At 38.3% G+C, this 16,703-nt stretch overlaps 1 protein-coding gene across 1 annotated transcript; it reads left to right on the top strand.

Annotated features, from left to right (window-relative positions):
* Positions 1–8,566: 8,566 nt before the first annotated feature.
* Positions 8,567–12,107, top strand: LOC142170623 (uncharacterized). The gene is made up of 3 exons (XM_075232514.1): positions 8,567–8,645; positions 8,818–9,852; positions 11,155–12,107. The coding sequence occupies exons 1-3, from the start codon at positions 8,567–8,569 to the stop codon at positions 12,105–12,107; spliced, it is 2,067 nt and encodes a 688-aa protein (XP_075088615.1).
* Positions 12,108–16,703: the final 4,596 nt, after the last annotated feature.

Below are 16,703 nucleotides of genomic sequence, written 5' to 3'. Positions count from 1 at the left end.
AGGCGGGCTCCTGACTTCTACAACTTTCCTAAAAATAATTTAGCCTCCGTTCTCCAGGCGGGCTCCTGACTTCGACAACTTCTTAAAATAAATCAGCCTCTATTCTCCAGGCGGGCTCCTGACTTCAACAACTTTTCTCAAAATAATTTAGCCTCCGTTCTCCAGGCGGGCTCCTGACTTCTACAACTTTCCTAAAAATAATTTAGCCTCCGTTCTCCAGGCGGGCTCCTGACTTCGACAACTTCTTAATATAAATCAGCCTCTATTCTCCAGGCGGGCTCCTGACTTCAACAACTTTTTAAAAATAAATCAGCCTCCATTCTCCAGGCGGGCTCCTGACTACAACTTAAAATTTAACAACCTCCGTTCTACAAGCGGGCTCCTGACTTCAACAATTAAAATTTTAACACCTCCATTCTCCAGGCGGGCTCCTGACTTTGACAACTTAAAATTTTACAACCTCCGTTCTACAGGCGGGCTCCTGACTTCGACAACTTCTTAAAAATAAATCAGCCTCCATTCTCCAGGCGGGCTTTTGACTTCAACAACTTCTTAAAAATAAATTAGCCTCCTTTCTCCAGGCGGGCTCCTGACTTCAACAACTTCTTAAAAATAAATCAGCTTCCATTCTCCAGGCGGGCTCCTGACTTCAACAACTTCTTAAAAATAAATCAGCCTCCATTCTCCAGGCGGGCTCCTGACTTCAACAACTTCTTAAAAATAAATCAGCCTCCATTCTCTAGGCGGGCTCCTGACTTCAGCAACTTCCTCAAAATTTTAACACCTCCATTCTCCAGGTGGCTCCTGACTTCAACAACTTTGAAAAATAAAATATCTTATTCGAGGGCGGATAAACCCAAAATATCCTTTTCGAGGGCGGATGTACCTAAAATATCCTATTCGAGGGCGGATGAACCCAAAATATCCTATTCGAGGGCGGATGAACCCAAAATATCCTATTCGAGGGCGGATGAACCCAAAATATCCTATTCGAGGGCGGATGAACCCAAAATATCCTATTCGAGGGCGGATGAACCCAAAATATCCTATTCAAGGGCGGATGAACCCAAAATATCCTATTCGAGGGCGGATGAACCCAAAATATCCTATTCGAGGGCGGATGAACCCAAAATATCCTATTCGAGGGCGGATGAACCCAAAATATCCTCAAAACTTGCTGGGGATTATTTTGCTGGGGATGAATTTTCCTTTTCTTCCTTACCCACTCTGGGTTGTCCAACCCTCTTGAAACTTGGTCGAAACTCTGTCGAGGATGCTTCTACATCTCGATGATCCACTGGGGATAACACTGCGAACTGCTGAGTAACCCTGCTGGGGATAACACTGCTGAGGATAACTCTGCTGAGTAAATATGTTATCTTACTCCTTCCAAAATTACTTCCTTTTAAATAGGATGTTTCATTCCTCTGCAAACTACTTCCCTTTTTTTTTCTTTTTTTTTTTGCTAGCTTCTTCCTTCGAAGACTACCTCCCTTAAGATTCGTTTTGCCTTTCCCCAAAAGGAACCACTGAGGATACCGATTTTCACCAAACTTGTGTTGGACTCCTCGAAACTGCTGGGGATAACACTGTTGGGGAATTATTTACTTACCTGTTGGGGGATAAAATGTTATCAGCTGGGGATAACGATGTCGAGGATAACACTGCTGGGGGATTCTGATTCCTTCAGAACTAGTGCTTCACTCTTCGGAAGGCTGTTGGGAATGATACTGGCCTTTCGCTTTTCTGAGCACAAGTTTCATCCCTTTTGTTCTGTCCGCTGGGGAACAACTTCCTCCATTGAAACTTATTATGTTGGGGGCAACACTGGTTCAAAGACCACTTTATTTGAGACTGGTGTTATCTTTATTCTTCCCCCAAATGGGTACCTGACTTCCAGAAAATTTTCTAAATGAAAGGAAAATTTTCTGCCCCAGTTTGATAATATCCCATGTGGCATGCATTTCTGTCATCAATGCCATTTCCTTTACCTGTTTCAAATCGAACAAAATTTGTTAGTTTAAAACGCGGTGGTTGGTTGTGATACTCCTAATGGGATGGTTTTTCCCTTTCTCCTTCCATGCTCTGCGTTCCAAAACTTGTTGGGGATGATATTATTTGCCGGGGATAATCCCTTTCTGCTGGGGATATCCCTCTTCTTTTGTGGCATAGCTCGGAAACTGGCATTTTCCCGACCTTTTAGTCTAGTATGAATTTCCCAAATCATGCTCACTGCTCTCATTGCTTTGTCCACATGCCTCGGCCTTGAGGTTTTAATAACCTTTGATTTCGGCTGGGATATCCCTCTTGACACTCGTCAATCCTTTTGTCAATTCCCTTTTGCTAGGGATATCTTTCTTGACACTAGCCTCGCGTTTGTTCCTTGCTGACTATACCACTTGGATGTACTAGCCAGATCTCATCTTGCATAATTGTAAAGCTGATGGCATATTTTGAAGTCAATTCTCACTTGTTCTGACCAAACAGACTCTACTGGGGAATTTTTCTATGAAAGGAAAAGATAAAAGGGAACAGAATAAAAAGACAAAGGAAAAAGATGACTCTTTAACAAAAGAAACTATAAATAAAAACCTATCAAACGCAGATACCGACTCTAATGGTCATGACATGCACATGTGGCCTATCCTCTATCGTCAATCATCTTTCAAGATCTTCATATGGCGATTCTCCATCTGATTCTCAATCTTATTCGACTTGTAGTGCCCAAAAGGTTTTCACTATCAAGTCTCTCTCATTTTGGTTTTTCTCTCAGCTTTCATCGCCTTACGGTGTCCGTAAAGATTTTCACCGATAAGACTCTCTCATTTGTATCACTTTCCAGCTGGGGATTTGGAGTGTTGTCGGTATGACTCTTTCTGCTGGGGATTAGAGTCCTTTCTGCTGTGGAACAGAGTGTTATGTTCACCGGTAAGACTCTCATTTGTATGACTTGGCCTCTTTTGAAGACTGATCAGAAGGTCTTTCTTTGGACCGTAACGTGGGTTTTTGGATAGGGCTAGAAAGAAAGGGTATTAAAGGCTCGACAAAAAATAAAATAAATTTGGGGTTCAAAATTACAACCTTCGGAACCATATTTGCTTACAACAAGCGCAACCTTTGCCCCAGTTTCTTGCTTGGGCATTTTTATTTTTGTTATACTATGTTACACTATGCACACTATGACCATTATGGCCATTATGCACCCTATGATCGAGCCGTGAAACGCCTACGTATCCTCTTTGAGGAATCAGGTCAAACGTAGTTCCCAATTCCTCTTTTTATTTTTCATTTGACTTTCTTTTTTCTTTTTTTTTTTTCTTTTTTTTTTGTTAACATTTTTCTTTTCTTTTCTCTTTTCTCTTTTTTCTCTTTTCTCTTTTTTTCGTTTTGTTGTTTTCTTTTCTTTCTCTTTTTTTTTCTTTTTCTTTACCTGTCATGCTTGTGTTTTCTAGTCGTTGCTAATGATTCCGAACGAGGGGTACGAAAGAAAAAATAAATAAGGCTCAAAAAGGGGTAACGAAGGATAAAGTGTTTAGGTAGCAGAACAAAATGTCTCTGTCATTCCAGTCTTCAAAACATGCCAAATGCAAACAACACAACAAAGATTTGTAGCCTCTTCTGATGGTGCTGGACTTGACAATTATATTCAACATCTACTTGTTCATTTGTCACTTCTAAAGCACCGTTGGGCGACACTCTAACTCTTATTATCATGAAAGGTGAATCTTGCTTTTAACGGTTTTCTTTATGTTTTACTTGCCCCAGTTCCATATGAATCGAGCTCTGAATAATCTCAAACCGTCCTTATTTCCTTTAAATGTTCTGATCACCTTTCCGGGGTTTTATGATTAACTTTTAAGAATAGGCCCAAACTGCGTGCGCATGTCATGTCACTAGAATCGGCGCTGAACAAAAAATAATAAAAGGACTAAACAAAAAGATTACTGGAAATAATAAAAGACCGGATTTGCATTAGACTACCGGTGAAATGGTTTGAATAACAAAACAAACAAAAACAAACCAGAATAAAATCCTAAAACAACCTGTACAAAACTTAAACAAACCGCTATGACAAAGCGGGAAGATAAGAAAGTTTGACACAAGACAATATCCGAATTACAACCCTAATAATCCGGACAACAGAAATGACAACAAAATAAGCCACCAAAAGCTTCTCTCTTGCTAACCAAGGAACGGAGCGTCCTCCCACTTCATCAAAACTGGCATCTTAGCCACTGAGCTTCGCATCAGTATCGCCCAGACCATTGCCAACTTCAATATCATCAACCTTAGTCAACAAGTTCCCAATAGGACTCGAATGCTTCGGTCATTAGGCCTGATCCCCGCAAAGTGTGCTTTTGGATCTTGTATTTCCGGCTTACCACAAACCGACCACCTTCTTTCTTTGTGATTCAAAACAAAACAGGTTAAAATGGACTCAGTCGGTCCTCATTATTAACAACATCTTTTCCTTTTTTTTCCTTTTTTTTCATTTTTCTTTTGTTTTCGATTTTTGTTTTCATTCTTTTTTCATTTTTTTCTTTTTTCATTCTTTTTCATCATTTTTTTTCTTTTTGTCGTGGTCGAATCTTATGGAGATTGTCTACGTATCATGACCCCGCATGAACCAGACCTTGCGTAGTTCGGACCAATAAAAGATAAACAATACTAAACATTTTTTCAATTTTCATATTAAAACAAACTGGGTTTCAAAGGTTTAAAGATGACCTACAAACTTGAAAATCAAACAACCCGCATATTCTAATCAAAAGGTTTACAAACGGCCAGTTTCTTTCCCCGGTTTGACAAAGGCAACCAAACGGTTATTTTTCAAATGTGACCCCTTCCCAATTTCATATGAATTTTGAGGCCGGGGAGGATTATTTATGACACTTTACAAACTTGCCCATTCTTTTACGAAAATAGCCTTTCGACAACTGAAAGATACTCTGAGGCTATTTTGGCAAGAACGGTTTAAGACGCGGCCGAAGCTGGCTTGGCTTATTTTTGACTAAAAATCCAGACGGTGTTCACCTGACCGCTGACTCTTTTTTTTTCTTTCAAATTACAATGAAAACGTGGTGTTGCAAACACGGCCCTTCAGCGCCTCGGGGACGAAGATTTTTAAGGCTGTGTGGGTCAACTGGATCAAAATCCTAAAAAAATGACCCAAAAGGTGGCTGTTTATGCAAAGTCAGCCTTCCGGCGTCCCTTTCGGGAACATTCGACTATATTTTGACAAAACAGCGTCACCCGACTTCTTTATGACAAAATTAAAATTTTGACATGTTTTTATTTATTTGTTTTTGGTTACTTTTAGCAAAATGGGAGGTTGGACCCGATGAGGGTTGCCTACGTATCTCACATCCGGTGAGAATCAAACCCCCGTAGTTCGGAAAGATCAAGAATAAGTAAATGAACTAACCTCTTTTTTTTTTTTTTTTTTTGAAGGAAAGACTTATAAAGAAGAAAGGGAACATTTTTGCAAAGAAGGATTTCTAAGAAAATGTTTTTGGAATTTTACCTTCAATGAAAGAAATGCTTCTAAAAGTATTTTTTGAATTTTGAATTTTCTTTTCAATTTTGAAAGAAGACGGAAAATATTTTCGGTTTTTTTATTTTATTATATATTTTATTATATATATATTTTTTTTAAATAATTAAAAAGACTTTCTAAAGAAGTCAATAATGGAAAATATTTTTGGATTTTTTGTTTTGAAAATTGGGGGTCTAAAAAACTTTTCTAGACTTTTTGGCAAGACAAATATTTTTGCAACAAATAAAGATATATATATATATATTTGCAACAAATAATAAAACCACTTTCAACGTTTTTGGATATATATATGTATGTATATATATATATTTGCAACAAATAATGAAACCACTTTCAACGCCCGACTCTTTTATTTTATTTTTTTTTTGCATTTTCAGAAACAAATAAATAAATAAATAAAACATTTTAAAAACAAGACTCTTTTTCATTTTCATTTTCATGGCAAGACAAACTATTTTTTTTCTATTGTTTTTTTAAAAACAAGACAGAACAACGACTTTTTTTTCTCTATTTTTCCTTTGCTTTTAATAAAACAAACTAATAAGACATTTTTTTCTCATTTTCTCAAAATTTCGGCAGAGTTTTGACAGTATTTGGGCATTGGGTTTTTTTCAAAAATAAACAATCAATTCCCTAACCGCTATTTCTTTTTTTTTTTTCAATTTCAAATATTATTCCTGATATTCAAAAGTCGGTCAACACACAAGCCCGAATCAAATAAATGCGCAAGTAGCAACAAGTAAGATGCATCAGGATGGTCATTTTCATTTTGGGTACACCTGTCCTAGACAGACCCAACCCCTATGTTGAGCTTCCAAAGTCAAATGCACGTGATACAAACAAACGTTCCTACTAGGGATCCGGCATGAAGCTGAGTTATTCTAAGTTCATAACCTGGGTATTTGTTCTAGACTGTGTACCCGAGCGGACAACTCGAGTTGAGGAGGGGGCTACGTACCGGGGACCCGCGGGGTCGTCCAGCTTTGTAACTTATCCGGCCTCTTTCTTATTTCAGGTATTGACACTAACAGAATAGGGAGTCTCGACCAGCGAGCTTCTCCCCGGAGGTAAGAAGAGAAGGGTTTCGGCACAGTTTATATATAGTTCACATAATATCAAAGCGGTAAAAGCATCATTTAGCACATTAGGCATGTATCATGTAACAAAATCAGATAAAACCAAATATAACAATTCATTTAAGCTCGAATTTCTAACCCTGAACCAGTGGTTCTGGGTAAATTCTCCAGCAGAGTCGCCAGAGCTGTCACACCTCCTTTTTCCGTCCCCGCGAGGGGTGAAGGAGTTTTTCCAGTTAAAGGACAATCAGAACGGGATTTGTTTGTTTATTTCAGAGTCGCCACTTGGGAGATTTAGGGTGTCCCAAGTCACCAATTTTAATCCCGAATCGAGGAAAAGAATGACTCCATATTACAGTCTGCGAACCAGAAATCCGGATAAGGAATTCTGTTAACCCGGGAGAAGGTGTTAGGCATTCCCGAATTCCGTGGTTCTAGCACGGTCACTCAACTGTCATATTCGGCTTGATTATCTGATTTTATACAAATATGAACTTATGTGCAAATTTTAACTTTTTACCGCTTTCATAATTATTATTATTATTATTTTACAGGGAATTGCAACGTTGTGAAAATATATCTCGAACCGCGTCACAATCAATGTACCCGTGGTCTTCGACACACTTTGACTCCGTTGAGATTTGGATTTGGGTCACATAAATGTGCACCCGAGTTTAGGAGAATTAAATTATTAAACACGCGCCTAAAGAGACTATCGCGTTATTATTTTGGGAAGGCCGTGAAATTCGCTAAACGGCCCTCCCGAATTCTAATTAAACCATACATTTTTTGTGAGGGCCCTGCAATCTGTACGTTTTATTTGGCGAGGCTCGTTTTATTTTTATTATTTAAAAGGAAAACATAAGGCAACTACAATTTTCTACTTTGCGATGTCATGGAAAATTCAACTGATGGCACACCTCGATTTCTAAAGGACTAAAATTAATTAAGTGGAGGCCATGGGTTGTAGATTGAACTTATTTGATGAAAAGAGTATTTTTCGTGGAATTAAAATTACTACTATAATTTTAAAATTACTACTACACGTATAAGCAACTATTAAGACAAACTAAAATAATTAACATCTTTCAGAATGTGTACCAAACACCTATTGTGACAAATATTTGGATAACAACAATCTAAACATGAAGAAACAAAATGCCAAATAACTACTTAAAGTAACGAAACAAAGGAAAAGACATTCACGGCCAAATTTCAATACCATACGGAGTTAATTAGCAAGAAATAGCAATTCACAAACATCATGTATATATGTCTCGCTCAATTGCATACTATCCGCATGAACTAGGATTGTATTTCAAAAATCACATATACATATTACCAAAAGCAAATATGAAGTGTAAGATAGTTTGTTATTTGGCAAGTTGGAAGTTGGATTCTTTCCATATCGGAAGAAAGAAGTTCCGTGCCTGTCATGTGAAACACTCCCGGGACCGACCTTACTCGTACTGTGCCTGTTAGCCTCGGAACTGATCATTATGAAATAGCACATAACAGGCACGAGATTGTCTCAACAGGCACGAGACTGACTCAACAGGCACGAGATTTTCTCAACAGGCACGAGACTGACTCAATAGGCACGAGATTAACTCAACAGGCACGAGATCCTATAGTTAATTATTTATTTGAATTTTAAATTCAAAATTCGAATAAATAGTCGTGTATGTTTGTGAAACAAGACATCTTTTCTGAAAGGGTCTATTGGTTGCCTATAAATACACAAGAATTCCAACGAAGTGGATATAGAAAATCACAAGTGTTACTGCAGGCTTTGTTGTATCCTGAAGAGAATCCTTTTGTATTTTCCCTAAATTAGTATACAGGCGATAACTCTTTAATGACAGTCGATTTTCATGCCTCAAAGCCAATTTTGTTTATTATTTTTCTAACAATCTTAAAGAGTTAATCTGCTATGGAGAAATTGATGTCTGTTGTTGAGAATCCGAAGGAGTTCATCAAACTTGATCGCTTTGATGGAACGAACTTTACCTGTTGGAGAGACAAGATGATATTCTTGTTGTCCGCTCTCAATATCTACTATGTTCTTGATTCTGCCTTGCCTCTGATGCCTGAGCCCACAACAGAAGATTCTGACGTAGTCAAGGAAGAAACGAGAACATGATGAACTGTTGTGTCGCGGCCATATTCTGAATACTTTGACAGATCGACTCTATGATCTTTACTTCAATCTGAAGTCGCCAAGAGAGATTTGGACTGCTCTACAAACTGCATACCAGAATGAAAAACGAGGTATTGACAAATTCCTAGCTCTGCAGTACTTTGAATTTAAAATATTTGATACTAGGCCTATAATGGATCAGATTCATGAACTACAAATCTTAGTATCAAAACTAAGTGATCTTGAAGTTAAAATTCCTGATGCACTTCAAATAGGTGCTATTCTTTCGAAATTGCCTTCCTCTTGGAATGACTATAGAAAGAAAATCCTACATTCTATGGATAAAATGACTGTGGAACAATTTCGTACTCACATTCAAATTGAAAGTGAGACTCGTGCTCGTGATGCTATTAGTCAGCCTTCGAGTTCTGCAGTCAATTTTGTCAGTCAGAATGATTCAGGAAGTGGGAACAAACATCTGAAAGTTTCCAAAAAGTCTTCTTTTAAAAAGAGAAAGAACTTTAGTTGTCATCATTGTGGAAAGAAAGGCCATATGATTCGGGACTGCAGATATAGAAAGGCAGGAATAAATTTCAATGTAGGCAAAACCGAAAAGTCTGGAAAGATTAAAAAATCTGGAAATTCTGAAAAGGCAAACGTAGTGGAAAATTCTGCCCAAGGACTGGTTGCCATGGTTTCTTCAATGCAAATTGGTATGGTCACAGAGTTGAATGTGTCTACCGCTACTACAAATACTCAAGATTGGTGGCTAGATTTGGGTGCTACTATTCATGTCTGTTATGACAAGAAGACGTTCAAGACATATGCAGAAGTGCAGGATTCTGAACAAGTCTTGATGGGAAACCATGTTGCGGCAGATGTTGCTGGAAAAGGAAGTATTGAGATTAACTTCACATCTGGCCAGAAGTTGACATTACTGAATGTGTATCATGTTTCTGATATGAAGAAAAACTTAATGTCCGCTGCTTTGCTGTCAAAGAAAGTCTTCAAGATAGTTATTGAGTCTGATCATGTAATAGTGTCTAAGAATGGTGTTTTTGTTGGAAAAGGCTATAACTGTAACGGCATGTTCAAATTGAGTATTAATGAAATAAATTATGTTTCTGCTTACATAGTTGAGTCTGATTCTTGTTTATGGCATGCTAGACTAGGACATTTAAATTTTGGCTCCTTGAATTATATGTCCAAAAATGGTTATATCTCATGTAAAACTCAACATATAAAATGTGAAATTTGCATACAAGAAAAGATGACAAAGAAACCATTTCGTAAAGTTAAAAGATCCACAAAACTATTAGATTTAATACATTCAGATTTGTGTGAATTTACTAGAGGAGGCAAAAAATATTTTATTACTTTTATAGACGACTTCTCTAGATTTACATATGTTTACCTACTTAGAACTAAGGACGAAGCTTTTCAAAAGTTTAAAGAATACAAGTCTGTTGTGGAAAATCAAAGGAGTAGGAAAATTAAAATTATTCGAAGTGATAGAGGCGGAGAATATTTTCCTAACGAATTTAATAAGTTCTGTGAAGAGCATGGCCTAATACATCAAATGAGTGCCCCTTATACTCCTCAACAAAATGGGTTAGCGGAAAGAAAAAATAGAACTTTGGTGGATATGGTTAATGCTATGTTACTTAATGCACATTTGCCACATAATTTATGGGGTGAAGCACTACTAACTGCATGTTATATTTTAAATAGAGTGCCTTCAAAGAGTATGCATATTTCGCCTTATGAGCTTTGAAATGGTAGAAAACTAAATTTAAATTATTTTAAAGTGTGGGGGTGTATATCCTATTATAGAGTACCTGACCATCAAAGAACAAAATTGGGTCCTAGAGGAATTAAAAGTGTTTTTGTAGGATATGCACAACACTCCAAAGCTTATAGACTGCTAGATATAGAATCTAATGTCATTATAGAATCTATACATGTTGAATTTATTGAAAATAGATTTATAAATGACAATGTTGATGAAATGACTGAAATAAATGGAAAACGTATCGATGCTAATAAATTGTCGCTTTCTGAAATTATTAAAACTAAGGAAAGAAGTGATGATATGCAGATAGAACCAAGGAAAAGCCAAAGAATAAGAAAAGAAAAACATCTTGGTTCTGATTTTATTTCTTCACAATCTATAGTATTTCTTGTTGAAGGAGATAGGACAAACGTTTGTAATCAAATTCCTATTGTATTAAATGTTGAAGAAGACCCAAAGACGTTTCAAGAAGCAATGTCTTCTAGAGACGCTGCCTTTTGGAAAGAGGCCATTAATGATGAAATGGACTCAATTATATCCAACAACACTTGGGTTTTGGTTGATCTTCCTCTTGGATCAAAACCTATAGGTTGTAAGTGGGTCTTTAGGAGAAAGTACAATACATATGGTTCTGTCCAAACCTTCAAAGCAAGATTAGTTGCAAAAGGTTTCACTCAAAAGGAAGGCATAGACTATTTTGATACATATGCTCCTGTTGCAAGAATAACATCCATTAGAGTCCTTTTATCCTTAGCCTCTATCTATGATCTTTACGTACATCAAATGGATGTTAAAACAGCCTTTTTAAATGGGAACCTTAGTGAAGAAATATATATGCAACAACCTGAAGGTTTTGTTCTTCCGGGAAACGAGAAGAAAGTTTGTAAATTGATAAAGTCTCTTTATGGTTTTAAACAAGCACCTAAACAGTGGCATGAAAGATTTGATAGTGTAATACTATCAACCGGATTCGTACATAATAATGCAGACAAGTGCATTTACTCTAAATTTACAAAAGAATATGGAGTAATAATTTGTTTATATGTCGATGACATGCTGATTTTTGGTACGAATCTACAAGGAATTACCGAGACCAAGAAGTATCTAACCTCAGTTTTTAAAATGAAGGATTTAAATGAAGTTGATACTATTTTGGGAATCAAGGTCAAAAGATATAACAAGCAAGTGACTTTGTCACAAGCACATTATATAGATAAAATCCTTACTAAATTCAGTCATTTAGGAATAAAGGGGTATAATAATCCTTATGATTCTAGTGTTAAGCTAACTGCAAATACTGGAAGAGCAGTAGCACAGTTGGAGTATGCAAGTGCGATAGGTAGTATGATGTATTTAATGCATTGCACTAGACCCGACATTGCATTTGCTGTTTGTAAACTTTCAAGGTTTACCAGTAATCCAGGTAATGATCATTGGAAAGCAATAAGTAGAGTACTTGGATATTTAAAATATACAAAGCACTTAGGAATTTGCTATAATGGTTTTCCTAATGTATTAGAGGGATATTCTGATGCAAGTTGAATTAGAAGTGTTAATGATAATAAATCCACATCAGGATGGATATTTACTCTAGGCGGTGGAGCCATTAGTTGGGCATCCAAGAAACAAACATGTATTTCCCATTCTACTATGGAATCTGAATTTATTGCATTAGCAGCTGCTGGAAAAGAAGCAGAATGGCTGAGGAATATGTTACTTGATATAAAGTTGTGGCCACAACCTATGCCAGCCATTTCCATATTCTGTGATAGTGAGACTACAATGTGTGTTGCTCACAATAAAATATATAATGGGAAATCGAGACATATAAGCTTGAGACATGCTTATATAAGAGAATTAATTACAAATGGAGCTATAGCTATAATATATGTGAGATCAAATAAGAATTTGGCTGATCCACTTACGAAGCCATTAGGTAGAGATGTAGTACAACAAACTTGTGGAGGGATGAGGTTGAGACCCTTAAATTAAATACAAGGAATGGGAACCCCACTTTGAGTTAGTATACACTCTAACAATATAAGTTCAATGGGTAATAACAAGTTACTTGTATTGTTTAAGCACTGATCTCCTCTTTAGGAGCCCTAATTCTATTGTACTACTTACTGTTATATGAGGAGTTAAGGAATTATTAAATGCTTGTTATAACAGGGGCATAAAGATAAACTCCAAAGTGCATACTATTACATGAAGAGGTTGATTAATCTTAATGGAATTATTAATGTCTGGAGTAACAGGGACATATTAACTAATTCCACCTATATGAATATTGAAGTGGTGCCGCTTCTAGCAAGATTTAAAGGGTTGATCTTGTAAATATTCATGAATTCAGGATGAGCACATGGCCATAAACGTGCTAAAGCGAATACTGGATTTTCTAAGCTACTAGATAACGCCGTGTGTGTGGTATTTTCGGTTTTGGCACAAGGAGTTGTGGTTCAAATCTTAAGATACCATTAACTTCGTCAAAACTTTAATATACTTACACTAAAGGAAAGTTCAAATCTGTAAAAGATACTTTCAATTATTCACAAGTGTTATGAAGCGAAATAACAAACTAGTGGGGGATTGTAAGATAGTTTGTTATTGGCAAGTTGGAAGTGGGATTCTTCCCACATCGGAAGAAAGAAGTTCCGTGCCTGTTATGTGAAACACTCCCGGGACCGACCTTACTCGTACCGTGCCTGTTAGCTTCGGAACTGATCATTATGAAATAGCACATAACAGGCACGAGATAGTCTCAACAGGCACGAGACTGACTCAACAGGCACGAGATTGTCTCAGCAGGCACGAGACTGACTCAACAGGTACCAGATTAACTCAACAGGCACGAGATCCTAGAGTTAATTATTTATTTGAATTTTAAATTCAAAATTCGAATAAATAGTCGTGTCTGTTTGTGAAACAAGACATCTTTTCTGAAAGGGTCTATTGGTTGCCTATAAATACACAAGAATTCCAACGAAGTGGATATAGAAAATCACAAGTGTTACTGCAGGCTTTGTTGTATCCTGAAGAGAATCGTTTTGTATTTTCCCTAAATTAGTATACAAGCGATAACTCTTTAATGACAGTCGATTTTCATGCCTCAAAGCCAATTTTGTTTATTATTTTTCTAACATGAAGGACATGGGCAGAGGTGACCTACTTGTGATTAACGTCTGATGTGTTGGAACTGCGACGAAACCTCGAACAACAACCTCGACGTACCGGACCTCGACGAACAACGACGACCTCAACGGAAACAGAAAGCTCGAACCAAGACTGTCAGTGACCCGAGATGTTGGCTGCTGCTGGTTTTTTCCGACGCAGCAGACTGATACGAGAAGATGAAGCAGAAGGGGTCGTTTGGATGTGAGGAAGAAGCAGATTGCTGGTTCTTCGGACTGAAGTAGAAACTGGGGCGGCGAAGCAGGTGGTCGACGAAGGAGAAGAACGCAGCAACAGCTGCTCGGCGGGCTGCTAATTCGGGGGTTTTGGTCGCTGGCTGGAGAAGAAGACTGTGGCTGGAGTGACAGACTGCTGGTGGTCGCCGGTTTCAGGCAGTCATGGTCGTCGTTTAGGGTGGTATTGACGACGGGAAACGGGGGTTAAGCTTGTTGTTGTGGCTGTTCGTGGTGACGAAGCAGAGGCAGAAGAAACGAATGGATGGCTATGGTGTTCGTGGCTGTTCGTGGGTGATGGACGACGGTGGGAGTTGGGGCTGGTTATGGCGACTGGGTCGTTTGGACAGAAACAGCGACGGAGGGTGGTCGACGGGATGTGTATGGAGCTGGTTTCAATGGAGGAAGAAGGGGTGGCGATGGTTATTGCGTGAAGCAGCTGCAGCAACTGCTGCTCGACGGAATGGTCGACGGGACAGAAAACTGGTATCGTTTGGACGTGATAGAAGAAGAAGCAATGGCCAACCTTTTCGTTTTTTGTTTTTCGTTTTCTTCAGTTCAAAAGATGAAGAAGAAGGTGAACAGTGCCTTCTTCCAATTTGTTTTTAAAATTTTCTTTTTTCTCCTCCCCCAGCTTCTAGCCTTGTCCGTGTATATAAAAGCATGTGATGGGTCTCACGTGTGCAAGCATGAGAGACAAATGTCTCCAAATGTGAGCCCCATCACATTGTGTTCTGTTCATGTTCCCCATGCGTGTCCCCCATGTGTGGGGGGTTTGGATTGTTGTGGGCTAGGTCCAAAAATTAGGCCTAAAAACGGGTAGTTTGAACCCAAATATTATTCTTTTGCCCAGACCCAAGAATAAGAACACGACGTTGTTCAATTAATCCTATGTATGTAAAATAACTACCAAAATAAGACTGACATTTGAAACAAAACTATTTTTTAATATTTTTTCAAGATTAAAATAGCTACAAAACATTAATAAAACTATTTTGTAATTTTCGTTTTTTATATAAAGATAAAATATAAAGTATTATTTTTTTTCTCTAAAGATTAAAATGACTATAAAATGTTAATGAAACTAAATTTTTTTTTTGTAATTTTCGAAATTATATGAAGATAAAAAATATAAAGTAACATTTTTGTATTTTTCAAGTTTATGAGAAATGCATAAACTAAAATTTATATATATATATATTTTGTAATTTTCTTTTTGTGACGAAATAAAATAAAAATAGTCAAAATTAGCTAAAATAGCTATATTAGACCTAAATTAAATATTTACGCTAAAAATGTGAAAATTCTCGGGGAGGGTCAAAAATCACACGTCTACACTTATAATCAGGAGACTATGAGGCATTTAGGAATGATTATGTTTCTTTCAATTAATAGATCGTGTTATAGAGCGAAGTTATAAGAACATATGAAATCTAAATCGTGCTTTGTGTTTCTTATCTTACAGGCTACCTACGCTCAGGAGATGGCACAGCGAGAGATATGTATGAATCCAGGGGAAGGTACCAGTCGTTCCCCACCGGGTCAGAGGGATAGATTTCCCTTAGAGGCACACAGTGAGTCTCCAGTACCCCTAGTCTCAGCTTCCTCCGGGGGAAAGTACCAGTCGTTCCCCACCGGGTCAGAGGGATAGATTTCCCTTAGAGGCACACAGTGAGTCTCCAGTACCCCTAGTCTCAGCTTCCCCTGCACTTGTTGGAGCCCAGGGAGATGCAGTAGCCCCAGTCTCACCAGTTATATTAGTATTTGAGGCAGCTAGAGACACAGGACCTCTAGCACCTGTTGTTCCGCCATTAGAGACTGGGGAGCAGGGGATGAGGGAGGCAGTTCAGTTGCTGACTAGGAGGGTTTCTATTAATGAGCGACAACTAGAGTCAGGAACAGATGCCCGGAGAGATCGGACAGGAAGCTCGATGGTACGAGAGTTTCTTCACTTGTCCCCTCCATTATTTACAGGATCCAATTCCACTGAAGATCCCCAGGACTTTATAAACCAAATGTATAGAGTATTGAGGGTGATGCATGCCTCCATCACCGAGGCTGTGGAGTTGGCTTCTTTTCGACTACGTGATGTAGTCGTCCTATGGTATGAGGCATGGGAGAGATCTAGAGGACCTGATACTCCGCCAGCAGAGTGGGAGGATTTCTCTGAGGCTTTTTTAGCCCATTATTTGCCACGGGAGGTTCAGGAGGCCCGTCTTGACCAGTTAGCCTGAAGTAGGGGGATATGAGTGTGAGGGATTATAGCCATAAGTTTAATTCTTTGGCGAGGTATGCACCAGATATTGTACGTACCATGAGGGCTAAAGTTCATCATTATGTGGATGGTTTGGGGGATCATCTGATTAGAGACTGTAGGGTAGCATCCCTATCGGATGATGTAAATATTTCCCGCATACAGGCTTTTGCTCAGATTACAGAGGACCTTTCCCGTCGGATTCGTGATACTCGCAGGGATATGGAGCAGAGTAAGAGGGCTCGTACTATGGGGTCTTATAAGGATCCATAGGGTGATTTCAAGTCCCCACTCTATCGATATCCACCTCGATCAGCAGGTAGTTTCCCACCGCAGATGCAGGGCCAGCGGTTTGATCGTTATATTCAGTCAGGACCAGGGCAGAGCTCAGGCCAGCCTGAGAGCCATCGACAGGAGCGTTCCGCACAAATGAGACAGCTTATTCCTCCATGTACTCAGTGCAGTAAGCTGCACATCGGG

The sequence above is a fragment of the Nicotiana tabacum genome, chromosome 16, assembly GCF_000715075.1.
Source record: "Nicotiana tabacum cultivar K326 chromosome 16, ASM71507v2, whole genome shotgun sequence".
Lineage (NCBI taxonomy): Eukaryota > Viridiplantae > Streptophyta > Magnoliopsida > Solanales > Solanaceae > Nicotiana > Nicotiana tabacum.
The sequence above is the reverse complement of the archived record's forward strand: the minus strand, read 5'-3'. Positions and strand labels throughout refer to the sequence as shown.